This window comes from Chanodichthys erythropterus, chromosome 17, assembly GCF_024489055.1.
Source record: "Chanodichthys erythropterus isolate Z2021 chromosome 17, ASM2448905v1, whole genome shotgun sequence".
Lineage (NCBI taxonomy): Eukaryota > Metazoa > Chordata > Actinopteri > Cypriniformes > Xenocyprididae > Chanodichthys > Chanodichthys erythropterus.
In genome coordinates, this window is record NC_090237.1 from 8,661,478 (window position 1) to 8,678,208 (window position 16,731).

General features: G+C 35.1%; 1 protein-coding gene across 1 annotated transcript in view; it reads right to left on the reverse strand.

The window, feature by feature from the left end:
* dpf1 (double PHD fingers 1) overlaps positions 1 to 16,731 on the reverse strand; it is a 62,318-nt gene that overhangs the window by 15,848 nt on the left and 29,739 nt on the right. The window contains 2 exon segments of the mRNA XM_067365689.1: positions 11,991 to 12,122; positions 15,976 to 16,054. Coding sequence (XP_067221790.1) covers positions 11,991 to 12,122; positions 15,976 to 16,054 — 211 coding nt within the window.

Consider the following 16,731-nt stretch of genomic DNA (forward strand, 5'->3'; position numbering starts at 1 on the left):
GGCAGGAACTGGAACACATTGTCGTATACACTGATCCAGAGCATCCCAAACATGCTCAATGGGTGACATGTCTGGTGAATATGCTGGCCATACAAGAACTGGGATGTTTTCAGCTTCCAGGAACAGTGTACAGATCCTTGCAACATGGGGCCGTGCATTATCATGCTGTAACATTAGGTGATGGTCATGGATGAATGGCACAACAATGGGCATCAGGATCTCGTCATGGTATCTCTGTGCATTCAAAATGCCATCAATAAAATTCACCTGTGTTCGTTGTCCATAACCTATGCCTTGCCTGCCCATACCATAACCCCACCGACACCATGGGCCACTCGATCCACAACGTTGACAGAGGTGCCAGACGCCATTGAATGTGAGCATTTGCCCACTCAAGTCAGTTATCACAACGAACTGCAGTCAGGTCGAGACCCCGATGAGGACGATGAGCATGCAGATGAGCTTCCCTGAGACAGTTTGTGAAGAAATTCTTTGGTTATGCAAACCGATTGTTCCAGCAGCTGTCCGGGTGGCTGGTCTCAGACGATCTTGGAGGTAAAGATGCTGGATGTGGAGGTCCTGGGCTGGTGTGGTTACACGTGGTCTGTGGATGTGAGGCTGGTTGGATGTACTGCCAAATTCTATGAAACACCTTTGGAGACGGCTTATGGTAGAGAAATTAACATTCAATTAACGGGCAACAGCTCTGGTGGACATTCCTGCAGTCAGCATGCAATTGCACGCTCCCTCAAAACTTGCAACATCTGTGGCATTGTGCTGTGTGATAAAACTGCACATTTTAGAGTGGCCTTTTATTGTGGCCAGCCTAAGGCACACCTGTGCAATAATCATGCTGTCTAATCAGCATCTTGATATGCCACACCTGTGAGGTGGATGGATTATCTTGGCAAAGGAGAAGTGCTCACTAACACAGATTTAGACAGATTTGTGAACAATATTTGAGAGAAATAGGCCTTTTGTGTACATAGAAAAAGTCTTTGAGTTCAGCTTATGAAAAATTGGGGCAAAAACAAAAGTGTTGCGTTTATAATTTTGTTCAGTGTATATCGGCAGATATTATTCTGAATAATCAGCTATCGGTATCGACAGAAGAATTTAGTATCAGTGCATCTCTAATATACATACGGTACATTAGTTATGCACCGATACTAAATTTCTCCACCGATACCGATAACTGATTATTCAGCGTGATATCTGCCGATATTGCCGATCGAATTCAGTGTATTTTCCTGCCCTCTTTTGGCTGACAGGATATATCGTCCCTGACTATCGGCTGTTTTTAAACTATCTGCCGAAGGTCGATAATGTGAAAATGTGCTTTTATTGGCTGATACCGATTAATCACTGATATATCGGTGCATTTCTAAACATATATATTGATATCATTTTGAATAATCGGCTATCGGCAGAAGAATTTATTATTGGTGCATCTCTAATATATATATTTAACTATATATGTAATATTACATATATGTAATATTACACATTTTAAAGCGCTCAAACCAGTAGAAAGCAGTCATCCATTAGAAAGTCAATTTTTTAGTTTCTGGTACTAAACTTTTTATACGAGCATGTTTACATGTTCATGTGAGAAAGAAAGTGAAGAAAAGAAAAGAAAGAGAAAAGAAAAACAAGAGAAAGGACGGTGAAGTGAGAGTCTGCATTATCCTAAGGATCCAGTCTAGGAAAGCCAAACAGCCCTCGGCCCTCTTCTTAATACAGAATAGCAAATGAGGCAGAACACAGTATAACTCAACACTACTGTCTGGCCTCATATATATGCCAAATCATAAAGTGAATTCAGCAAGTCTCTCTCTTTTTCTGATTTAATGAACCTCCCTACCCCTCCATCCTCAAACCTAGAGAAACTCCAAACTCCACTGCCTCCCCTCCCCGCTCTCGATGTACATATAACAACCTATTCTTTATAGAGGGAGTCTGGCTGGCCAGTCTCCATGGCAACACCATCACTAGGCAACGGCCACTGCTCTTCCTGCTTTGTTGCGGAGCAGACAGGAGTGCAACTGTGGCAGGTAGCGACCGGGGCCTAGCGGAGCGTAGAGTGGAGACAGGTAAACTCATACAAAGAAGTATACTTGAGCTTTTGCAGAAATTGCCTGAGTCTAGCGTATAATTAGACTTTACTTGAGTCATTTTTATATAACGCATTGCCAAGGTAGCAACTGTAAAGACAGTTATAATAAATTATAATAGTTACCTGTTCATTTGTATAATGCATAAAGACATTGTGCTGTTATGTTTAATGTTGAAATAAAATCAAAATTTACTCTACTTTCTTAATGCATGTTCTCCGTTTTATTGTGAATTTATTTATTTATTGTGATTATTCAAAATGTAGTATCATGTTCTTGTGCTGATGTCACATTAATCTGTGGATTATTTGTTAAAGTTAATAGCCAAATAAATACTAAATTATAGAATTGTAATGCATCATAACTGAGAGTATTTATAAGATGTTGTATAATGCATTCAAAATACCTTTATAATCCATTGAGTTCAGGAGAAATGTTACGACCAAGACATTTAAGCCTTAGAGAAACTCTAACATGTTTAGTGACATCGTCATCACAGTCTAAATCTGTGTATACAGATTTAAATATGAGACACAAACCATTTGTTGTAATAAAGATAATGCACGTGAAATAGCCTGTATGGGATTTATGTTACGTTATCTAAAGTATCTTTAAGTCATAATGCTATTCATTGTTTCTTTATTTTAACCAAGATGATTTTTTGCATCAGTTTATTGCAATTGGTTGTTGTGCTGCTGTTGATAAGTTCAGCCTCCTCTCGTTCCCAGGTGTGCTGATATGCCATTATTATTTGTGCCGTGATTCAGCCTCACAATCACGATTCCTCTCGTACAAACAGCATGAGGGAATTCATCTGAAGAAGGCAGTCATTCCGAGCTTTCAGAGCAGTTTGCTTACCAGCCATAATCACCACAATTGTTCATAAAAAAAGAGTATGTGATTACTCAGGTGCGTGTGCATGTGTTACATGTGGAGGAGGAAAAGAAAAGCAAGGAGAAGAGGGAAAAGAAATACAATTTAGGAATGAATGTAGAATGCAAACAAACAGATAGAAAGACAGATCAAATCTGACCTTCAATGCAATGAAAAACAACCCCCACTACTATCTCTACAAAAAACCGGCTACCCCTCCAACTGTCCTCCTGCTGACCGCTTGTCTCCATCAGTGTACACTCTAACTAGTTTATTTGTCCACTAACAATGGCCAATGTCAGGAGGATTCTGTCATTTTTTAATAAATCAGTTCTGAACATTTCTACCACATCCCAGATGATGTATTGTGCTCAATAACATTCGGTGGTGGAAGTGACTGAGAGGGAAGTATCCTTTTAAAACAATTTTGGAATAAAACAGCCCACTTTTTGTCTGACAAAAATAAAGTAGCAAAAATATAAGATACAAAACAGAGTTAACTAATACTAAAACGATTTTGTTAACTGAAATAAAACAAAACATAAAAATTAGGCTATATGAAAAAGTTAAAGTAAATGAAAATGTTGCCTTGGCAACTGAAATCAATTTAAATTAAAGGGTTAGTTCACCCAAAAATGAAAATTATGTCATTTATTACTCACCCTCATGTCGTTTCACACCCGTAAGACCTTCGTTCATCTTCGGAACACAAGTTAAGATATTTCTGATATAATCCGATGGCTCAGTGAGGCCTCCATTGACAGCAAGATAATTAACACTTTCAATGACCAGAAAGCTACTGAAGACGTATTTAAACAGTTCATGTGACTACAGTGGTTCAACTTTAATACTATGAAGCAACAAGAATACTTTTTGCGTGCCAAAAAAAACAAAATAACAATATCTAGTGATGGGTGATATCAAAACACTGCTTCATGAAGCTTTGAAGCTTTGCAAATCTTTTGTTTCGAATCAGTAGTTCGGAGTGTGCATCAAACTGCCAAACACCGAAACACTTATGAGGTAACAAAGCCTTATTTTGTTTTGTTTTTTGGCACACAAAAAGTATTCTTGTCGCTTCATAATATTAAGGTTGAATCACTGTGCATGAACTGTTTTAAATATGTCTTTAGTAGCTTTCTGGGCATTTGAAAATGTTAATTATCTTGGTGTCAATGGAGGTCTCACTGAGCCATCAAATTTTATCAAAAATATCTTAATTTGTGTTTCGAGACAAATGAAGGTCTTACAGGTTTAGAACAACATGATGCTGAACTAACCCTTTAAAGCACATCTGAACAAAACAACTGAATACTGAATAATTGTACTTAATTGTAGGTAGTGGTGGAACAGATAAACTAATACTGAGTGAATTTGACATTTTTTTTCTTAATCCTAGAGTGTAAGATCTGTTTCAACTGTTTCATTTGTTTCAATTCAAAAACTTGCAACTGAAAAATCAAACACTGAATGCTTAACATTCAGTTAGTTGCCAAAATGAATTAAAGGGTTAGTTCACCCAAAAATGAAAATTATGTCATTAATGACTCACCCTCATGTCGTTACAAACCAGTAAGACCTCCGTTCATCTTCAGAACACAGTTATTTTAAATTATATTTTAGATTTAGTCTGAGAGCTTTCTGTCCCTCCATTGAAAATGTATGTACGGTAAACTGTCCATGTCCAGAAAGGTAATAAAAACATCATCAAAGTAGCCCATGTGACATCAGTGGGTCAGTTAGAAGTTTTTGAAGCATTGAAAATACATTTTGGTCCAAAAATAACAAAAACTACGACTTTATTCAGCATTGTATTCTCTTCCGAGTCTGTTGTCAATCCGGGTTCACGACTCCGCAGTGACGCTGCTGATGTAAGACGCTGCTGACGTGTTATCCGGTGCGCCCGAGCTTCGTTTACAGTCTGAGGGAGACGCACGCTGTATTCAAGCTATTCTACATTGTTTGTATTTTGGTATTGCTATATTTTTTAAAATGGGGCGTAAGTGTGCATGTCGCGAATGTCCTAATCGCCAAAAACAATGACGTAAAAGTGCATTACCAACGCCGACAGATGAAAAGATTCAATGGAATCAATTCAATGGAAAGGATTCCGGAAGAGAATACAATGCTGAATAAAGTCGTAGTTTTTGTTATTTTTGGACAAAAATGTATTTTTTATTAACTGACCCTCTGATGTCACATGAACTACTTTGATGATTTTTTTATTACCTTTCTGGACATGGACAGTCTACCGTACAAACATTTTCAATGGAGGGACAGAAAGCTCTCGGACTAAATCTAAAATATCTTAAACTGTGTTCTGAAGATGAACGGAGGTCTTACGGGTTTGGAACGACATGAGGGTGAGTCATTAATGACATAATTTTCATTTTTGGGTGAACTAACACTTTAATTGCAACATATGTTCTCTTTTGAATCCAACGTGCAGCAATGTGAATATGATAAAGGCGGCAGCACATAAAACAAATGCCAGAATGTAAAATCTGTCATTTTATACACAATTAAATGCAATCCATTTGTACTCTTCCAGCAAATGCAAAAAATGGCACCTGTTTTTGAGTACAAATGAACAGCACTCGCATTTATTTGTGCATTAAATTACAGATGAAAATTACATTTAATTTGTGCCTATATTGTGAGCTCAGAAAGCAGTATTTGAGTGTGACGTTCATAAATGTGATGCATATATAAAACAAATACATGAATTATTTTAAGTTTTGGCACTGCTTCAATCATCTCCACATTTATTTATGTTTTATTTACCCAACTGTTCAATGATTCGTATATCTACTGTTCACCGGGGGATGCTGAGTCTCCCTCGGCGCCCATGTTTTGTTTTTTCGCACTCTTGTTTGATTTGCGTCTGGCACCGAGGCAAAGTTTGTGTGCACGCTTGAAAATTCTCCTGTGTGTTGTGGTCATAAGGGGATGGTTCTACATCTAAATAAACTAAATTCTGGTCAAGATAAATAGACAGAAAAGGCAATTGTGAGCAGAGTGGTTATAGGGGTGGCCAAGCTTCGGTCAATGGTGGCCATGCCCACCCCCCAAGCTCTGCCCCTGACTATAAAAAATTTAAAGTGTACTGTATCAACTGACAGTATAATCCTGGCTACTATTTGCTGTACTTTAATTTCCATAGTACCTTTGTATAATTTATTAAATGATAATGGCATATTGTGACTTCAAAGTGAAAGGAACCATGGGATGATTGTGTTTTAGCAGCTGTAGAATCAATGATAATCTGATTATTTTACAGTAATCTCTTCTATATCTATAAATCCACTGTTATAGTGAGATGTCCACAGTGATATGTTGGTGCTTAGCTTCCCAGCATGCTCTAAGGCATAAATAAATGATGTGGTTGCATTTTTAACTATTTGTTGGGTGATTCGGCTGTTGCTGTTGTTATATTCACTTTAGGTTGCATGTGTTATACAGTTTATTTTTAATCTAAAATAATGTTTGTTGATTGTCACCATGTGCAAACCTCATGTTCCCCATAACAGTTTATACAAGACTATGTTATCTCTGTAATTTAGAATGCCACTTGCCACATATAATATAAATCACAAATTATGAACATACTTAAGAGTTATTCATAATGTGTGGCTTCTTTTCTCCATGTAGAACAATGCAACAAATTGTATTGTAATTGTACACTAGATGGGAGAAAACTAATTAAAAGTTAAGAAGTTCCTAGCCAAAGGGAACGCTAATTATCATAATGAAAAAAAAGTATATTATCTTACAATGCAGTGCAATACAGTTATGTTTTCCCAGTATTTTGTCATGTTATGACAGAAAATCTGCAATGATTTCACATTAAATTTGAAAAATAATTTTATTGTAAGAAAGTAGGGTTAAATCTATCTATCTATCTATCTATCTATCTATCTATCTATCTATCTATCTATCTATCTATCTATCTATCTATCTATCTATCTATCTATCTATCTATCTATCTATCTATCTATCTATCTATCTATCTATCTATCTATCTATCTATCCCTAGTTTATTATTTCAAATGGATATTAGAATAATTTCTGAAGGATTCTTCAAAAAAGGGGTACTATTAATTTTGTTGATGGTGTCAATGAGTTAAGAAAAATACATGAAATTTAAGATATATATTCTGACGAAACATCTTAATGTAAAAATTTGCTACTCACAGAAATCTACCTTGTTTTCAGGATGTTTAGACATTTTCAATGACAAAATACTCAAAATAGTGTATTTTGCATCGATTTCACTTTAAAATTCAGAAAAAGCATTTTATTGTAAGAAATTAGGGTTAAATCTTGTAAAATCCTGTCTGTTTTTAACAGCCAAACATTATGTGGGTGCAGAGAAAGAGAGTGTGTGTGCGTGTGGGGGAGGATTTTAACTAGAACTCTCAAATCACAAAATCCAATTTTCAGGTGCACATCTAGAGGGTCGACCTCAAATGCAAACAGCGATCCCCCCGCCATCTACCCCTCTACCCTTTTCCCTACACATTGACACCAGACAGCACCCCTCCCCCAGACCCTGCTGGACAGCCCCCAAAACCCCCTCCGTCCGACCAGCAGCACCACAACACTATATGAAAAAGAATATGAGCAGGCATGAATTTTAATGCAGTCGCTCATCTCAGCCAAGCAGCCTCACTTCTGCAGTGGAAATAAATAAAGAGGGGAAAAATACAGAGAACTGATAGATGAATCTTAAATCAAAAGGAGACAGAGGAGAAAGCATAGGCAGAAAGACAAGGGTGATGGGAAAAGGAGAGAAAGCGAGAAAGGAATGGCAAAAAGTAGAAAGGAGAAAGACAGAGAGCAAGAATGAGAGGTGAAATCTCATCTCTTGGCTGAATAATCTGTCATTCATCAAACTGATAGAAAAGAGAGAGGTAGCACAGCTGTAAAACGAAATAACGGCAGAGGATGGGAATTTCGGATTTGGTCTGGCTCCAATTCGCCATCTTGAGTCAGATGGCTCTAGTTATCGTGCCTACATCTACATCTTTCTCTTTTGGTCTAAATATTGCATGAATAATGCATGGACCTAGGTTTCATTAAAACCTCTCTTATTAATAATATCGCTCGTGGTGGAGTATGGGAATACGGGGTGAGTGTGAAATGAGAAAATGGGAAGGGGGAAAACATACCATCCTGCAGACGCTTACGCTTGTGTTCTGTCTGAAAAAATCTGCAAAATTTAACACGGCCCTAATTTTCTGCACTTTTCTATATAACCAGCTTTTGAACCAAAAAGCCAGTGGCGGTGAGGGGTAAACAGAGCGATGGGCAGGCCAATTCAGCCAAGCACTCAGCCAGATAACTCTGGGAGGCAAATGGGCATGATTTCACAAGGACACTGCAATGAGGTCACTGTTACCTTGTCTTTGTCAGGCAAAAGGCTACAGACTGAACACAACAAAGGCATAAACAAGGGGTGGAAGATCTTGATACTGATACTGTCACATGACTTTAGCATGATACAGTGTGCACTGCAAAAACAAAGCATTTCTCTAATCTGTATGTTTGTCTTGGTTACCAGTAAACTAAATATTTATAAAACAAGATACATTTTGCAAATCTTGGCAAACACATTTTTTTCCTAGTTTGGGGTCAGTAATGTATATGATTTTTTTTTTTTTAAAAGGGTTTAACAGTACATGTATTTGTTCACGCCACGGTTCGATGCATACAGACGGCACAGGTGATCCACACTCCAATCCAGAAGGGGGCACGCGCAGTAATGCAATGCTGTTTGCTAACGCCACAACAGGAAAAAGTGCAGAAGAAGAAGAACAGATGATCTATGCATAGATATGTTTATGCGTAGTCTCAGCCTCAGGCGTCACGCCCACAGACCATTGGCTGAACGTCTGATGCTTATGGCACACTTAACTGGAAACACTTCAGGATTTTTGAAGTCTTCATCTGGTTGGTTGAATTCTACAGGATGTCCGGGTGATGTGTGTGTCTTGTTCTTTAACGGTCCGCCTGAAAACAAATGCCTAACGTGGAAGAAGGACGCTGTCGTGTTTACTGTGACAATGCGACTTATCAGAATCAACTAAACGCTCGATTTTCAAAAGTATGTGAAGTTCACGGCTCCATTGTTGCAGTAAACGTTCTAGAATGAATAATTTATTAGAAGCATGTCGGTTTGTTGTTGTAGAGACATCAACGTTACATTTTTACACCCCTAAACATGGCGCGGAATAAAACATACTGTGATTGGTTGATTAACATGTCACTCAAACGTCTTCTCGGGTGGCCAATGAAAGCTGCGATAGAGTCCTGACATTCTGACGTCAGTCTGAAGGTCTGGCAACGAGACTAGTTTATGCGTGATCTCTCAACCAGTGTTTCAACCGTGGATATCATTAAAAAGCTTGAGAATAATGTCACATAGCATGATATTTACCTCAGGCAAGTCATTTAGTGTCCACAGCATGTTAGTTCGCTAGGGAAAATGAACTCTAGAGGGGAGCATTTCACTAAATATATGCACTATATTAGCTTATATATTCATTATATTTACTTTACCTGTTAGTAATGTCTTAATTATTTAATATATCTTTAAATAAATTTGTCATAAAAACAAGTTGTGTAAAACGGTGTAAATGATATTTCAAAAATGAATTGGAGTAGAAAACTAATTGAACAATTTCTATAATTAGATTTAGAAGTTAATACATAACCTGCCTTATGTGCAATTTTTTTTGAATGTTGATTATTATATTTAAAAATAAATAGCAACTGAATTTAATAGTTTGGGCTCTGCTGTTAATTGTAACATTTAATATTATAGTAATGTGCAAGAAAGGGCTCCCTGTACATTAGCTTAGATAGACATTTTTTTATCCTTACGAAAATGTTAATCATAATTGATTTTATTTAAAGAGAGAGACACAATTTGTTCAATAAACCACTGTTGATAAAAAAACAGTATTGAACCGTGACTTCAATACCAAGTTACGTACCGAACTGTCAGATTTGTGTACCGTTACACCCCTAGCAAGTACATATTAAAAAAGAAAAAGCCATAAAAGTCATGAAAAAATATTGCCTATTCATCAAAGAATCCTGAAAAAAAATTTTATCTTGGTTTCCACAAAAATAATAAGCAAACTGTTTTCAATATTGATAATCTGACATTTTTCTTGAGCAGCAAATCAGCATATTAGAATGACTTCTGAAAGGTCATGTGACAATGAAATGTGAGTAATGATGCAGAAAATTCAGCTTTGTCGTCACAGGAATATATTATATAGAAAACAGTTCTTTTAAATTGTAATAATATTTCACAATATTACTGCATTTACTGTATTTTTGATCAAATAAATGCTACCTTGGTGAGCATAAGAGACTTCTTTCAAAAACAATCGTACGAAGCCCAAACTTTTGAACAGTAAGATAAACCTCACTGACTTTGTTTAGATTTACACTTAAAAATTTCCAAAGATTAAAGTAAAAATACTAAGTAATTTGAGATATATTCCCTCATTTTACAGAAAAATCTAGCTTTCCATGTAAATGTATCTTGTTTTAGGACGTTTACTTTTTCTTTTTACTGAAAAATGACCAAATACTGATTACAAAAACTGCCATGTGACTCCTTGTTGTAATGCATGTGTGAGATGGTTAATACCCTTTTTCCACCAAAATGGTGCTGGTGCTCAGGGACGTCTCTCAGAATTGTACCACATTTTCACTGACATGACTCTTATGTTAAAACATAAGTCTTTTTTCAGACAGGCAGATTTTTTTTTTTTTTTTTTTTTTTTTTTTTGGCATATCAAAATCAAATCCATTTAGTGTGAACAGAAGAAAATGCATGAATCCCTTTTTTACAAGACCTTTTTTAAATGTCTCAGTCCATTGGATTTCAAATCATTGTGCTCTTTTTGTCATTGGCCATTACAGATTTTGGAAACTGTATATGCATGAGTTTGTAAAACATGCCTCGTGACTTCAGCACCGTGGTGAGATGTAACAAAAAACATGAGCAGATGCAAAATTTCCAGTTTTCCATCGTGTTTTTCCACATTAACAGTTGCTATTTGTTATTCTATGAGAAAGTCTCTTGGCATCGTTCTGACTGATTATATCATTAGCAGCTGAAGTAGATATGGATATTGACAACAACTCAACAAATGGATCAAATTTCTTCATTTGCGAAATGACAGTGCGGACACTGAATCCAAATCGGATTTGTGTGAAGTGTGAATGAATGAACACAAGCTTTGTTTAGAAGTCTTTTGCTTTGTTCATGTTGTGTTGTAATTACCATAATTACAAGATGACAACTCGAAGATTCTAGTGTTTTAACGTCTTCAGAACCAGATATTTGTTTCTATGGAAACCCATAGAACACCAAATAGATCCAGGCTTTGATGTTGATGACAAAATACTTAAATAACGATGTTAATTCACCACAATGCTTTAAAAACAAAGAAGGAAGAAAATTATTAATATTATAGGAGCTCAATATATAATGAATAAAAAAATCATAGTAATCAATTCACACATATTTGTAAATAAAATATTTTTATTTCAGACAGATGGGGAAAATAAAGTGGCTGGAGTAGCTTTGCAGCACAACAAAAGTAGGAACAAAAGAGGACAAAACAGGGAGTCGACTGCTGCACTGGACACTTCCAGTTAGCTTTGTTGGTTATAATGAACGATCTAGTTCTGTCATGAGTTGTTGTTTTGGAAACTTTAAGTGGTCTCCCGCCCCTGGTCCCTGGCGATAATGGTGCCTGGTTTAAGATTAAGAGGCGGAGTCAATTTTGTCCAGGCCAGAATCACCTTTAATTCATTGGAAATGCGTGGAACAGGGTCAGATTGAACAGCGGCTCCAGCACCAGCACCGGGATCAGTGGAAAAGGGGTATGAGAGTGGGTAAATTGTGTTAGAATAGTGGTACTCTATGGGTTGTGGTATGAGTGTGTAATCCATGGCTGAGGCTGATGCTGGGCTCACGTTTGTGGTTGTTCTTGCGCTGAAAGGGCAGTGTGTGCCGCTCAGAGTCTTCCTCACCCTCCTCGTCTGCCAGGTGTGTGTGAGTGTAATGGTAACTCAAACCTGGACGATTCTTGTAGCGCTTCCCACAAACTAAACACAGAGGAACACACAAGGAAACAAAAAGACAGTCAAAAAAACGTAATAATGCGTACAAGAGTTTGGTTAATCTTGTCATGAAGAAAAGTATTAATTATAGGTATTATTATATATATTATATAACATTTTTATTATTGTTGTTGTTGTTGTTATTTACTGTCAATTATTGTAATTCACTTATTATTATAATTTAATTACAAAAAATATTTTAATTTAATAATTTTAAGTACTAATACGTATTATATTAGTATAATAATAGATATTATTATATGCATAATTATATTTTAATATTATTATTATCATCATCATCATCATCATCACTAATTTTAATTTAATGAAATAAACATATTTGTATAAGAATAGTTATTATATAAATATTTTATTATTAGTAGTAGTAATTTCAATTATATTCAATTTCTTATAATTCAATAATTATACAATTATAAAATTCTGATATAAGTCAGAATTTCTTGATATAAAGTCAGAATTGCGAATTATAAAGTCAGAATTGTGTGATATAAAGTCAGAATTGTGTGATATAAAGTCAGAATTGTGTGATATAAAGTCAGAATTGTGTGATATAAAGTCAGAATTGCGAATTATAAAGTCAGAATTGTGTGATATAAAGTCATAATTGCTTGATATAAAGTCGGAATTGTGTGATATAAACTCAGAATTGTGTGATATAAAGTCGGAATTGTGTGATATAGTCAGAATTGTGATATAAAGTCGGAATTGTGTGATATAAACTCAGAATTGTGTGATATAAAGTCGGAATTGTGTGATATAAACTCAGAATTGCTTGATATAAAGTCGGAATTGTGTTATATAAACTCAGAATTGTGTTATATAAAGTCAGAATTGTGTGATATAAAGTCAGAATTGTGTGATATAAAGTCAGAATTGCGAATTATAAAGTCAGAATTGTGTGATATAAAGTCAGAATTGTGTGATATAAAGTCAGAATTGTGTGATATAAAGTCAGAATTGTGTGATATAAAGTCAGAATTGCGAATTATAAAGTCAGAATTGTGTGATATAAAGTCAGAATTGTGTGATATAAAGTCAGAATTGTGTGATATAAAGTCAGAATTGTGTGATATAAAGTCAGAATTGTGTGATATAAAGTCAGAATTGCGAATTATAAAGTCAGAATTGTGTGATATAAAGTCATAATTGCTTGATATAAAGTCGGAATTGTGTGATATAAACTCAGAATTGTGTGATATAAAGTCGGAATTGTGTGATATAAACTCAGAATTGTGTGATATAAAGTCGGAATTGTGTGATATAAACTCAGAATTGCTTGATATAAAGTCGGAATTGTGTTATATAAACTCAGAATTGTGTTATATAAAGTCAGAATTGTGTGATATAAAGTCAGAATTGCGTGATATAAAGTCAGAATTGCGTGATATAAAGTCAGAATTGTGTGATATAAAGTCAGAATTGTGTTATATAAAGTCAGAATTGTGTGATATAAAGTCAGAATTGCGTGATATAAAGTCAGAATTGCGTGATATAAAGTCAGAATTGTGTGATATAAAGTCAGGATTGCGTGACAAAGTCAGAATTGCGTGATATAAAGTCAGAATTGTGTGATATAAAGTCAGAATTAAGTGATATGAAGTCAGAATTGCTTGATATAAAGTCGGAATTGTGTGATATAAACTCAGAATTGTGTGATATAAAGTCGGAATTGTGTGATATAAACTCAGAATTGCTTGATATAAAGTCGGAATTGTGTGATATAAACCCAGAATTGTGTGATATAAAGTCAGAATTGCGTGATATAAAGTCAGAATTGCGTGACAAAGTCAGAATTGCGTGATATAAAGTCAGAATTGTGTGATATAAAGTCAGAATTGTGAGATATAAAGTCAGAATTGTGAGATATAAAGTCAGAATTGTGAGTTATAAAGTCAGAATTGTGAGTTATAAAGTCGGAATTGTGAGATATAAAGTCGGAATTGGGAGTTATAAAGTCAGAATTGTGAGATATAAAGTCAGAATTGTGAGGTATAAAGTCAGAATTGTGAGTTATAAAGTCGGAATTGTGATATATAAAGTCAGAATTGTGAGATATAAAGTCAGAATTGTGAGATATAAAGTCGGAATTGTGTGATATAAAGTCAGAATTGCGTGACAAAGTCAGAATTGTGAGATATAAAGTCAGAATTGTGTGATATAAAGTCAGAATTGTGTGATATAAAGTCAGAATTGCGAATTATAAAGTCAGAATTGTGTGATATAAAGTCATAATTGCTTGATATAAACTCAGAATTGTGTGATATAAAGTCGGAATTGTGTGATATAGTCAGAATTGTGATATAAAGTCGGAATTGTGTGATATAAACTCAGAATTGTGTGATATAAAGTCGGAATTGTGTGATATAAACTCAGAATTGCTTGATATAAAGTCAGAATTGTGTGATATAAAGTCAGAATTGTGTTATATAAAGTCAGAATTGTGTGATATAAAGTCAGAATTGTGTGATATAAAGTCAGGATTGCGTGATATAAAGTCAGAATTGTGTGATATAAAGTCAGAATTAAGTGATATGAAGTCAGAATTGCTTGATATAAAGTCGGAATTGTGTGATATAAACTCAGAATTGTGTGATATAAAGTCAGAATTGCGTGATATAAAGTCAGAATTGTGTGATATAAAGTCAGAATTAAGTGATATGAAGTCAGAATTGCTTGATATAAAGTCGGAATTGTGTGATATAAACTCAGAATTGTGTGATATAAAGTCGGAATTGTGTGATATAAACTCAGAATTGCTTGATATAAAGTCGGAATTGTGTGATATAAACCCAGAATTGTGTTATATAAAGTCAGAATTGCGTGACAAAGTCAGAATTGCGTGATATAAAGTCAGAATTGTGTGATATAAAGTCAGAATTGTGAGATATAAAGTCAGAATTGTGAGATATAAAGTCAGAATTGTGAGTTATAAAGTCAGAATTGTGAGTTATAAAGTCGGAATTGTGAGATATAAAGTCGGAATTGTGAGTTATAAAGTCAGAATTGTGAGATATAAAGTCAGAATTGTGAGTTATAAAGTCAGAATTGTGAGTTATAAAGTCGGAATTATGATATATAAAGTCAGAATTGTGAGATATAAAGTCAGAATTGTGAGATATAAAGTCGGAATTGTGTGATATAAAGTCAGAATTGCGTGACAAAGTCAGAATTGTGAGATATAAAGTCAGAATTGTGTGATATAAAGTCAGAATTGTGAGATATAAAGTCAGAATTGTGTGATATAAAGTCAGAATTGTGTGATATAAAGTCAGAATTGCGTGACAAAGTCAGAATTGTGAGATATAAAGTCAGAATTGTGTGATATAAAGTCAGAATTGCGTGACAAAGTCAGAATTGTGAGATATAAAGTCAGAATTGTGTGATATAAAGTCAGAATTGTGTGATATAAAGTCAGAATTGTGTGACAAAGTCAGAATTGCGTGATATAAAGTCAGTATTGTGTGATATAAAGTCAGAATTGTGTTCTTTATATCATGCAATTCTGACTTTATAACTCGCAATTGCGAGAAGAAAAGTCAGAATTGTGAGATGAAAAAGACGCAATTACCTTTTTATTTTATTATTTAGTGAGGAAACGAGCTTCCATAAGAATGTTGTCACACCATGCGAGATAAGTCACAACAAACTTGACATTAAATATCCCATTATCAAGGGAAAATTGCATTGTACATATTTATATGGCACATTTATATGGTTTTCTATTTGTAGTTCTACCCTTCCTTTCCCAATACTGGGTTTGGTAATGAATATAGAGTTATATTCTGTGTTCATTTGTTTATTTGTGAATGGTACTCACTGTCACACACATATGGCTTGTCTCGATCCTCTAGGGATGCTGGTTCCTGTCTCTTTCTCATCCCCCCAACACCACATGCCTGGACACATCAAAAATTGCATGTAAACACACATGGATTAATTTACAGTTGGCAACCAGTTTATTTTACACAGGTGCAGCTAGAGAACCATCGTTATTTTGGCCATGCGGCACCCCCCTCACCGCCTCCCCACTTCCTTCATCAAGCTTTAAGCAAATCCTCTTACACAGCATTAATTACACCTAGCACACAATTATCACAGCATCTCTTCTACACACTGCCGGCTAACTATGTGGGGTGTGAGAGATCTTAGAAGAAGAAGTGTGCCCCAATTAACAGCACAGAAGGTGACAGATTCTAGGGAGTGAATCAAAGACAATCTCGTATGTATTTCTGCCAGACTAGAATACTGAAAATCGCATGCATTTCTGCCAGGGTTGTCCGCCATATCTTGACATTTAAATTCCATTGCTAAATTTGAATTAACATAGCAAATAGAATGAACAACTGCCATTTAAATTTGAATTTAAAAGTAGAATTCAAGTGGAATTAAATTCTAAGAAACTGATAGTTTTTAGTAAAACATCTCATTTTCAGTATGAATTAACCATAAACATATCTTCATAAAGACATTGTATGCAGAAACATTACATGTTAATAATAATCATTATTCAATTTATTCAATGTATTTGATTTATTTATATTTACATGTAATTAATTAAGATTCGTTCACTTCA